Source organism: Thamnophis elegans, chromosome 4 (genome assembly GCF_009769535.1).
Source record: "Thamnophis elegans isolate rThaEle1 chromosome 4, rThaEle1.pri, whole genome shotgun sequence".
In the NCBI taxonomy this organism is placed as follows: Eukaryota; Metazoa; Chordata; class Lepidosauria; order Squamata; family Colubridae; genus Thamnophis; species Thamnophis elegans.
The window spans coordinates 47,070,463-47,082,675 of NC_045544.1; the positions used below are offsets into that span (position 1 = coordinate 47,070,463).

Sequence of the window (12,213 nt, forward strand, 5' to 3'; positions counted from 1 at the left end):
TCAACAACCTTCCCCACGAAGGGGAGGTTGGAGACTGGACGGTAGTTGTTTATTATTATATTGTTAATGTTTTTTTATTGTAGTTTTAATATTTGGATGTTATAATTGCTTTTAGTGTAAGCCACTTACAGTTCCTCTACTTTTAAGATGGGCAGATATATGTGACAGATAAATAATTTGAAATGACAACAGCCATTGAAGCAACATAATGTTATGAAAAGTGTGCACAGAAGAGTTTTTAAAAAATAAAAAAACAACAAAAAGCTGACAGCTGGTTTTACAAATGAGTTTAAAAATAAGATTCCTTGATCAAGAATCTTCAGTGATACATGTTGAATGCCAGATTACATTCTGAGAAAGGAAGAATGAATTAGAGCAGCGGTTCTCAACCTGTGGGTTGCTTTTCGGGTCGAATGACCTTTTCACAGGGGTCGCCGAGGAGCCTCCTGCGGAGAGGCTGGCGAGAAGCTGGCCCGAAGGGAAGGAGCAGCTCGTGTTCCCTGGGCAGCGGAAGGAGAGGTGTGTGTGTGGGGTGGGTGGAAAGTAGGAGCCAGAATGGAGGCGAGGAGAGGGGAAAAAAGAGACGCGCACAGCACAGAGGACGCTGGGAAAGCAGCTTGCTCCGAATGATGGAAGTTGATGGGCAGAGCTACGGAAGTCAAAAGGTACCATTTCTGAAGCGTAAAACAAGGCAGGGAAAATAAAATAAAAGAACGTGTGATGCCCGTGCGCTGAAATCCCCTATTAAGACTGTTACCATCCTGGCATGGATGGTTTGCCAGTTGAAATCTATAAATCTTTTTTGGAAATTTTAGGACAAGAGATGATAGTAATATTTAATGCTGTCTTGACGGATTCTATCGCACCGAAATCATGGGCTGAGGCTTATATAACCCTTTTGCCTAAAGCTGGAGCTGACCGCACCCAAATTAAAAACTATAGGCCCATTTCACTTTTGAATGTGGATTATAAAATCTTTGCAGCTATACTGGCAGATAGACTTAAATTCTTCCTTAACAAATTTATACACCCTGATCACAACGGCTTCCTGCCGTCAAGGCATTTGAAAGATAATGTTAGAATTATTTTGGATGCCTTAGAATATTATGAAGCTCGGCCGGATAAACAAGTGGCCTTCATGTTTCTTGACGCACAAAAGGCTTTTGATCGGGTAAATTGGAACTTTATGTTGTCACAACTAGAAAATATGAAGTTTGGAGAAAACTTCTTAAATGCAATTCGGGCAATTTATGTACGACAAACTGCGACATTATTGGTAAACGGAGAAGAGGCGGGTGATATTGAGATTGGTAAAGGCACAAGACAAGGATGCCCGTTATCCCCCCTACTGTTTATCCTCACATTAGAACCCCTTCTTAGAATAGTGAGAAGTGACACACAAATTAAAGGGTTACGAGCTAAAGCTCAGGAATTTAAGGTCCAGGCTTTCGCCGATGACCTTGTTTTTATCCTGGAGGATCCTATGGCTTCTGGGATACAACTTTTACATAAAATAGAGGAGTACGGTAGGATAGCGGGGCTACGTATAAACAAAGAGAAGACAAAACTGTTAATTAAGAATATGACTCTGAACCAGAAAAGGGAAGTACAAAGCCTGTTAGGGATTAACATGGCCCACAAAGTACAATACTTGGGAATTTGGCTCACGGAGAGATGTTCCTCTATCAAGGTAGATAACTATATGAAATTGCTACAACAGGTATCTAAAGATATGACTAATTGGAGTGGTAAACAACTATCTCTGATGGGCAGGATTGCGACAGTCAAGACATATGTATTACCAAAATTTTTGTTTCTGTTTCAAACGGCACCAACTAAATTGGACAAAAATTTTTAAAAATCTTTGGAGACAATAGTGAATCGATTTATATGGCAAGGCAAGAAAGCACGAATTAAAGCCCAAATATTGCAAAAACGTAGAGAACTGGGAGGCTTCGGAATACCCAACTGGGAAGCATACTATAATGCAGCAATCATGACATGGGTGAAAGATTGGGTGATGTTGAGTAGAAGGCGCCTATTGGCTATAGAGGGACATGACCTCCCTCAGGGATGGCATGCCTCTCTCTGGCAAGAAAGAGACACCCCCCATAGGTACTTTGTGGGACATTATATTCGGAAGATTTTGATGGGGGTCTGGGAAAAGATGAGGAAAAAATACTATCTTAGGGTTCCGTGCTGGTTGTCACCATTAGAGGCCTTAACGCATCCCAGTGTATTTAATTGGACAAGAAACATAACATATAAAGATATCATGACAGAAGATGGCAACATGAAAACAAAGATGGAATTAGAGCAGCAGGGCAAGAATTTGGAATGGTGGGAATATTTACAGGTTAGAAACAGGTTTAAAAGTGATAAGGTACGTTTTGGGATCTACCCAAACCCTCAGGGGCTAGATAAGATCTTGTTTGGTGGAGACAAGAAAATGTTATCGAAGATTTACCAATTTTTGACCTGCCAAGATGCTAATGAAGAGATGGATAAAAGCCTTCTAATAGCATGGGAGAGAAACCTTGGCTATGAAATTGAAATGGGCAAATGGTGGGATCTATGGAGTAAGACCATTAAACTTACAATATCTACAGCATTCAAAGAAAACATATACAAGATGGTTTATAGGTGGCACTTCCCCCCAACGAGGTTAGCCAAGATGTTCCCTGGGTTATCTCCATCGTGTTGGAAATGTGGAAGAAAGGATGGCACATTCTACCATATTTGGTGGTCCTGTACTGAGGCCACGAAATATTGGAAAAGGATTAAAAAATGGCTAAAAGAGGTTACCGGGGCAAACATGGAATGGAGACCCGAGAACCTTCTACTAAGCATTAAACCAGAAAACATAAGCAGTTCAATATGGCATTTGAGCCTACATATAATTGTGGCCGCAAGAATAACTTATGCACAATTTTGGAAATCCACTACCATACCGTCGGAAGATGCTATAATTAAAAAGATCTATGAATGTGCAGAAATGGATAGAATGACGGGTTGGCTGAGGGGCAAAGGAGAAACGGAACATTATCTTAGCTGGAACTTATGGTATATGTGGGCGACAAGGAGAACAGCAGGGACTTAAAATGGGGAAAGTTAAAAGTGAACATGGGTATTGTAATAGATCCCTGAACTTTGTAATGAGAAGATGTGGCTTAGAGACCTAACAATGAGGAAGGAAAGAAAAAAGTTGGGCTGTGAATGACTGTCACCGCGGGGGGGGGGGGGGGGGGGAGGGGGGGGTTGTATGTTTAAAATTGTATTTGTATCTGTATGTTTTACGCTTAAAAAAAAAGTATAACTAATGAATGCCGATACAAAAGGCTGTATATTTACTTTATATTATTATGTATGTTTTGTCTTTTCTTGTATTTTTCTTTCTGTTTTTAAAGGTAATAATGTTTAATAAAAACTATTTTAAAAAAATTAAAAAAAAGACTGTTACCATGCTTAGCATGGGTAACAGTCTTAATAGGCTTTGCCCCTCTCCTACGGCTCCCTGCTGATCCAATCACACAATCTGCTCTCCACCCCGAGAAGGCACGAGCCTCACGCCTGCTTTTGCGATTCCGCGTCCTTCGCAGGCAACTCAGTGTTGGGAAGAGCTCCAGCCCTTTGTTGCGCTTATCTCTTGCGTGCACATGCAAGCAAAATACCCTCCTGGGCCAGGATCAAGGCAGAGGGGACAATGACTCTCCTCCCGCTGTTGCCACTGCACAATGAGGTGAGTAACTGGGTATACAGGAGACTCCTCAGCACCAGACTCAGATCAGCGCAAGCCGCAGTCCCCTTCGTGTTGGCTCAGGAAAGAGGAGAATGGGGAGCAGCAGCAGCAGCTGGTTGGGTGCAGGGAGAGAGCTGCACAGGGCTATCCTTGTGCAGGACTCTGGAACTCTTCCCTCTCTGCATCCAGAGATGGCTGTTCCGGCTCTTTCCTGTGTCAACACGAGGGGACCGACCTGAGTCTGCGCAGCACAGCCAGCTACTCACTTCTCAGTGGTGGCAGCAGCAGAAGGAGTCACTGTCTCAGCCGCCATGATCCTGGCCCAGGAGGGTATTTTGCTTGCACACGCAAGAAAGAGATGAAAGAGAAAAGGGGAGAAAGAGAGAGAAATGAAAGAGAGCTGGAAGGAGAGAATGGGAGGGAGGGAAAATAGAGGGAAACAAATTAGAAGCAGAAGGGGGAGAGGGAGAAAGAAATGGAAGAAAACTGAAGGGAGAGAATGAGAGAGAGGGAAAGGAGAGGGAAACAAATCAGAGAGAAAAAAAGGAAGAGAAAAGAAAGAAAGAACTAACTTTCTCAGACCTACGACGAAAGTAATGGCAAGCTAGATCTCTTGCCAAGAAAACTGCAGTTTGCCAGAAGGCACAAATTGGAAGCAGGTCTGATTTTTTAAAAAGAAAATAACAGAGATGGCAAAAAAATTGCATCTGAAAATAAGATTATAATTTTGGATAACGTATTATATTGTCAAGCTCAAAAGAAATTAAAATATATATCCTATTGCTGTTAGTACAATCTTGCCACCTTCTATCAACTTAGAACTCTGAAAAGATTACAGAGAAGCAATTTCCTACAATTAATAACTTTATTTTGGATTTGCTATCGTATTCAATGAGAAAGAAAGAAAAAGAAAGAAAAAGAAAGAGGGAAAGGGAGGGAAGGAAAGAAAGAAGAGAAAGGGAGAGGAAAAATAGGAAAAACAGAAATGAGAGGGAGAGGGAGAGAAGAGAGAGAGGCCCTATTCTCACAGAAAACACTGAGCCATGAAACCTTGGTAGGCATTTCTGGGGGGGATGTCATGTGACTGAGTGGGAGTGATGTTGAGTTGGCCACACCCACCCAGGTTTTGTGGCTCCCGGTGTTACATAGTAGCAACAAAAATAATGTTATGGTTGGGGGGGGGGTCACAACATGAGGAACTGTATTAAAGGGTCGTGGTGTTAGGAAGGTTGAGAACCACTGAATTAGAGCTTAATCTTAAAAGACGTGAAGACACAGCACAAATCTTTAGCAGCAGTATGAAAATGACTGACGTTATTTGGAATGAAGCAAATAAAATAATACTAATAAAATGTCACACCTGGACAGAAGCAGGATGCATGGTTAAAATAGTACTGGTTGGAGTATTATCTGCAAAACTGACCCAGTTTTCTTGATGCGGTGGAGGTGAATGGCCAGACCACACTGGATCACCGGAATTACAGGAGCCTAAAAATCAGAATGCATGTCAGTTTCAAAATCAGTATAACAGTCTATTCAAGAAATGTTTTGTCTTCTCGGTAACCTGATAATTGTGTTAACCATTATTACTACAAAAATTGCTTAGCAAGGCTTGGTTTCCTAATCTGACAGTCAGACATGTTACAATTTGCAGTTTTCTAGAAGAACAAATTTGAATGTAATAAATTAGGCATCCCAAATCTGAATGTGTAACAAGAGCAGTGAATGAGCTTACGACTTACTCCTAATAAACAAAACTTCAATACAGCAACGATATAGTCAGAGATACTTTCTGTAATAAATATCAACCAAACCATGGTTGCAATGGGTGATTCTTTAACTAGATAAGAAACTTTGGAGTCTTTTTTGATGACACAGTGTTGGGTGTTTCCTAGTTCAGTAGAATAAAACTAAAATTCCCTGGTTGTGTTAACTATGAAACCTCAAATCTGAGGAGTCGATTCAAAACGTATGCCAATATTTTCTATCAATTTACCACCATTTTTTTCACAAAACTTTTAATTTTCCATAAACAAGGAGCTACAAAGGACAGAAGCATTACAAATCTGGGTTTCAAGCAAAGACTAAGAAACATGTTCCCATATTCACCCAAAAGCTGTTTCAGTTTGCCCTGATTGTTCCACTGTGCCTGGGGTTTGTACTCTAAAAGGAATTAACTAACCTGGTCCCGCCTTCCTGCAAAATAGGGAGCACTATAAAAATAAGGCATCATCAAGCCCATACTAGTGCCTAGTTAAGTATATAAAGACATTTAAAATCTGGGTTTAGAAAAGATAGCCACAAAAAAATACAGTATTTATATAGTCAGTTTAAATTGATTTTTTTAAATTTAAATAGTGGATTTCTTTTTGCTAATGTGCTTTTTAAATTTTGATGTTAAAATTGAAGTTTTTGCATGAAAAATAAATATAATAAAGAAAAAAGTTTTGTTTAAAAAAAAAACTTTTCAAGGAATTTTAGCTAAAAAAAGAAAAAAGTGAAATGATTGACAAGATCATCAATGATTTCAGTGAATGAATAAGATGAGAATTAAATGAGAGACTGAGGGATTTCTGCAATAGTTAAAGAGAAAGGGGAGATGATGAGTTTCTTTCTTTTTGCTAATATCAACGACAAGGACATACTTTCACAAATGAAATATGGGAAGGCTGGAATTCTATAACTAAAGAAACTTTAAAAAATAAACTAATCTATCCTGTGGTGGTAAGACAGTTGAAATTTCAACAAATGCTGCAAGTACTGAGTACTGGATTGTAAGTCTTTATCATAACTTTTCACAATAAGGTGAGAAGATGCACAGATCTAGGCCTAGGTTTTTTAGTTCTATTTAATTCTATTAAAGCCTATAATTTTATTAGGTAACAGAATTTAATTCTATTTCAACCCAACCTTTCTTAAATTTAGGTGTAACATTATAACCAGATGAAGGCATTTTTTTCTAGAGAAACCTTGTTAAAAACTTATGAAAAGTGTTACTTCAATACATAAAATAAAGCTTATTCCCGAGTGTGGAGAAAACTGCATTATGTCTCAATTATCTTTTAATTATTATCACTTCCTCATCTGCCAGCAGCTTTATAGAATATTATACATATTTATCTGAGTAAGTCTGAAAGTCTTAGGCAGACCAACTTGAAATTCAGGGGTGAAAATGGGCAATAAATATATGACAAAATAACAAATGACATCCATTTTCAAGATCTCAGTTTACCCATCTGAATCCCATCTTATCTGAAATAAGATATAATGAGTATGAGGACATACTCATAAAGACATTGCACTTAAAAACATGTTACAACTACAAAACTGAACTGGGCTGACATATGTGTTTTGGTCCATGCAATGTAGTAACCCTAAATATGAGTTCATACTATTCCTATGTTCACATTACATATTATGCCCAAACACATAAAGAATATTGTGCTTAACATGATGCTTGATTTCACTAACATACTAAGATAGTAGTTGTACTCCCACCACACACTGAATGACAAACTATTCAACTCCATTTTGGTTTTCTTGTAAAATTCAACTCAGATGTTGCAAAATTGAAATTACAGATAATTCTTAACTTATGATTGTAATTGAGCCCAAAATTACAATCATAAATCATTGTGGTTGTTAATCAGGTTACCACATTACTGTGTTCAATTTTATTACCTTTTGGGGTAGTCATTAAGTGAACATCAGAGTCATCATGCAAATCCATTTTATCCAATGGGCTTTTTTTTAAAATGAAAACCAGAAATAAATACTGGAAACTGGCAAAAAAATATCTGAAAACTTGTTGCCATGAGACTGCAGGATGCTGCAAACAGCCATATAAGTTAGCTAGTTGTCAAGCACCCAAAATGTAATCATTGGCCCATGGGAGTTTGTGAGCAGCCATCGTACTTTAAAATCAGGTTGTAAGTAGGTTTGGGAGGTCCATTGTAACTCTGAAAGGTCACTAAGCAATCAGCCGTAAATTGAAAAATATCTGTAACAATGGAATAAAGATATCCACTGCTCTAAGCTATGTGAAAAAAGAAAGATATAAATATCGTAAAACATATTTTTATTTCATTTTCATTTTCATTTTATACAATCACTTATATACTGTGCATAAAAAAAAGAAAAAAGGAAGAAAAAAAACCCAACATAACACTTCATTCCCCCATACACCCTCTCTTCTCCCCCTCCAACTTTCCTTTCACCCCTCCAGCATTCCCCTCTTCTACTTCCCTACCCCCTCAGACGTCTCCCCCTCCCTCCATTTCACCCTCCTTACATTCCCTCTCACTCCCTCTTTACTTCTCCCTTCTCTTTCCCTCTTCTCCTCACTTTGGTGTATCCATACAATTCAATTTGTTTTTTACAATAAAAGTAGAAAAAGAAAAAAAGAAAAAAAAAAGAAAAACGAGCCACAGTACACAAGTGAATTCTTATTGTTCTAAGGATTGAAACTGTAATTCCACCCTCCCCCCTCCCCCCTATAATCCCCCCTCCCCAACCCCCTTACGGCTTCGCAGGTCCCATACCCGGCATAATTCTTTAACAAGCATTTGAGTATAATAAGGCCAGCTAACTTTAAAATTAAAAAATAAGATAAAAGTAAAGCCAAAAAGAAAAAGGAAAAATAGTAGAAAATAAGAAATAAACAAAAAAAAAACACCCACACTCACACACAAAAAGAAGAAAGAAACAAAAGGGTCAATAAACCCACTACGTTAACACAGCTTCCCATTATCTGTAAATCTTAAACAATGTGACTCATTCCAAATTTCGATTATTTTGCTACTTGCAGGGTTTCAAACTGTATTAGAGCCAGGTAAGTTGGTCAATTAGAATTCCCCAACTAAAAGTCTCCTTGCTTTGTCTATCTATTCAGACCTTTAATTTATCTCTTTTTTATCCAAATATCCAAACCTTTCTATAACACCATTAAACTCAAATACTTCTTTCATTTTTCATTTCCAACACCTCCCTTTCTATCCTTACCCACCTCCACATGTAAATTTTTTACCTTCCACCCTGCCTTTATCCATATCCACATATATATTTTATCCACATTCATTGCTCCTCCCATGTTTACTCCACTTTCCTGAAGATTCTCCGACCAATCTTTCTTAACCTTATATTGATATAGCAACTCAAACAAACATCAGCTTGCGTTCTAGCCCCAGGTAATCTAATTAAACTTTCGCTGCCCTTCCCTCTCCCACGCACCTCCCAACTCCGTTCGTCCCAAACCGCAACTCAAAAAGATCACAATTTCCGCTCTCCTCGCCTAAGAAAATAGTTCATGCACAATTTGAGTTAGAGTTCAGACAAAACTTCTGTACAATATATGTCCACAATCAGCAACGCTTCTTTCAGTCTCCATGTCTCATCATCGATATGCCACTTTTCCATTTTATCCCAGACAGAAATCATAAAACTTTAAAAACATCGCTTAGTCTTTATTCTTTAGTCTTCTGCCCTTCCGGAAGAGAAAAACAACACCCTCCGCCTTGTAGCCACGTGTCTCGCTGTTTGTCTTCTCCTTCTCCTTGCCTCTCCCCAGATCCGGATGAATCAGGAAGTCCCGCCTTCAGGGTCTCGTAGTAAAATTTTCGGGCTTCACCGACGGAGTTAATGCGGTGTTTTTGGTTGCCAAATGTAACTGTAATACCAGCTGGGACTTCCCATTTGTATGGAATCTGAGAGTTTCTGAGTTCTTCGGTTAAGAAAGCGTACTGTCTTCTTGTTCTTAATATTTGAAATGGTATCTCTTTAAAAACAATCAAGTCTTCCCCATCAATTCTCAACCTCTTTCCGTAGAGCCTCTGTATTATCTCATTTCTAGATTCCCTTGTAGTAAAGTATATTATTATGTCCCTCGGAAGCTGTCGCTGTTTTGCTACCCAGGAATTCTGGCGGTAAATTCTTTGAATCTGCCAATCAAAGTTAAGTCCCGGACTTCCCACCAAGCGACTGAAAGCCTCAAAGAATGTCTGTTTCAAATTCTCCTGTTGGTTTTCACGCAATCCTCTAACTCGTATCGCAAAGGCAGTCTTGTTATAATTTATCATGACAAGTTCTTTTTGGGCAGATTCAATTTCCTGTTCTAACGTTTGAATTTTTGATATCAGATTAAGGTTAGTTTCTTCCAAAAGTTCCAATTTGTCCTCTGTTTCAGCAATATAATCTGTCATGACTGTCATTACACCGATCATATCCTGCTTTGCCTGAGCAATTTTAGCATCAAATTGATCACATAAATCCGATATCAGTTGATTAATCTCCTGTCTGAAATCATTAAGCGTTTTGAGAAGGAATTCTTGTGTTAGCAAATCTCCCGTGGAGGGTGTAGGAGACAAGGGTAGCGCCTTCATAGCAGTTTTTGGAGATATGTTATTAAGGAAGCGCTTCTGTTTAGATTTGGGAGCCATTCCAGAATAAAAATAAAAGACAAGCAATCAAGCGAGCCAAAAATCAAAGTCTGTGCTCCCCTCAGTTAATCTTTTAGCAATTAGTACGGAGAAGCCTTCAGGAGGGTAGGATCAACTAGCTCCGTCAGATCAAACACAAAAGCTACGAGATCGCCATCTTGTGACGCAGCTAAAAAAGAAAGGGAGCCTTTTGCGAAATTGAAGCTGGTATTTTAAATAGTAATAGAAGAAATTCCTCGGGAATGGTCCCCGCCCGGATTGGCTTTTAAATAGCTTAGCTTTGTCCTGGGGGGGAGGCAATCTGCCTAGGCTGCAAAAAAGGCAGCGCGGAAAACTGGCCGGAGTAAAGGCTCAGCTAATGTTGAATCTCTTCTCCATTCACAGCAAAAAAAAAGCTATGAATTACAAAGAGATCCTAACGACTGACCTCCTCCCTGCCCCTTTCTGCCAGAAAGGGGAGATATCTATAGATCTTATAAGATATACGAACCAGAGTCCTGGCAGGAGCTTTTTTTTGGCTCCCGACGGCGGCAGCTCCTCCCCTCGAAGCGATATAAATATCAATGAATTAACTTTACTTCGTAATTACTGAAGTAGAATATATTAGTTTAATTATATTCATTTGGGGCGCTATCAAATTAGGGATTTCACACTGTTTACATCCCTGAAACCATTCAACTCCCTACTCATTTGTCAATATATTTGTCGGATGTCAAGAGGTGGGTGGTGTATGCTAAATCCAAACCAAAGGGATTACATTAAGGATTATGTGATATGCAGATTGTGACAGCAGGCTACAGCAAACATTGTTAGCCTGTTCAAATTGATGCCTACCATTTCTCTACAGTTTTAAGGAAAGATAAGGTAGAGTTGGAGGAATTACAAGGAAACTGAATTTAAAAGTGATGCAAATATGTAACCTCTCTTGCTTGTTTGGGCTATTATCTACATTCTCTTCTGTGGGCTTCAGTTGTTTAGTGAAGCAGCATGTGCCTATCATAAGGGCAGATAATCTAACTTCAGAGCCTTCTGTTTGTTATAAATCCCTTATTCCAGAACAGCTTGCCAAGATCAGATTGTGTCTTTTAGTGCTGTCTCTTAGGAAAGACTGCTTTTTCACAGTGCCTATGGGCAAGATGCCTCCTACATAAAAGCAATGACATTTTTTAGAGGCTGGTCAGTATAAAGCTGTTTATATTATTTTTATCACTGTCTTTTTATATCTGCTTTTATTATATTGGGAATGTAAACCATCTGCAATCTTTGAGTAGGTGGCATAAGACTATTACAAAGGTGAGATGCAATATCCTCAGTCTTAACAAGAAAGTATAAGCTAACTTAACAATTGCTTAATAGAGTCATGGATAAAAATATATGGTATGTTCAGATTGGAGCCTAAACTTATTACTAGTCAGTGCTTCAAGGTAGACATCATAAAATTCTATAATTCTACTCCATGGATAACAGAATATAGTAACAGAATCTTAAATTTTGGTTTCTCCTCCCTCCCTCCCTCGAGAGTGTCAAATGGGGTGATCTTGAGTTTCCTTCTCATACCTTCCTGTTTCATAGGCTAGGTTTATGTTTCTCCAATGGTTGCTGCATATTTTCTCTTTGGCAATCTCTATACCCCGCTCCCTCTCTCTCTCACACACACAATTGCATTGCATCTAATTGCAATGCAGTTAGCAAGCTTTTCCCTAATGGAAAAAAGAGGAAAATCAGAATCAAGACTTTAAACATATCAAGCAGTTTTGTGTAGCGCTGTATATGCAGGCATATAACAATTGAGACATTAACATAGGAAATATTTTATAGTAGTACAGTATCTGACCCCGAAAAGGGAGGTGAATGGTAAGGGGATTGTAGAAACAAGTGGGATTCAGAGATAAATGCGGGTATGTGTATCTTTTCTTTATTAATTTATATCTATATTCAGCATGAAAATCAGGCATAATTAGCCGTTATGAGAGGGAGAGAAAGAGAGGGGAGGGGGGGAGGAAGCAAAAGAGAAGGAGGGGGAGGACAACAGGGAGAGAG

General features: G+C 38.9%; 1 protein-coding gene across 1 annotated transcript in view; it reads right to left on the reverse strand.

Annotated features, from left to right (window-relative positions):
- REPS1 (RALBP1 associated Eps domain containing 1) overlaps positions 1–12,213 on the reverse strand; it is a 61,789-nt gene that overhangs the window by 36,378 nt on the left and 13,198 nt on the right. Inside the window, 1 exon segment of the mRNA XM_032215320.1 lies at positions 5,100–5,227. Coding sequence (XP_032071211.1) covers positions 5,100–5,227 — 128 coding nt within the window.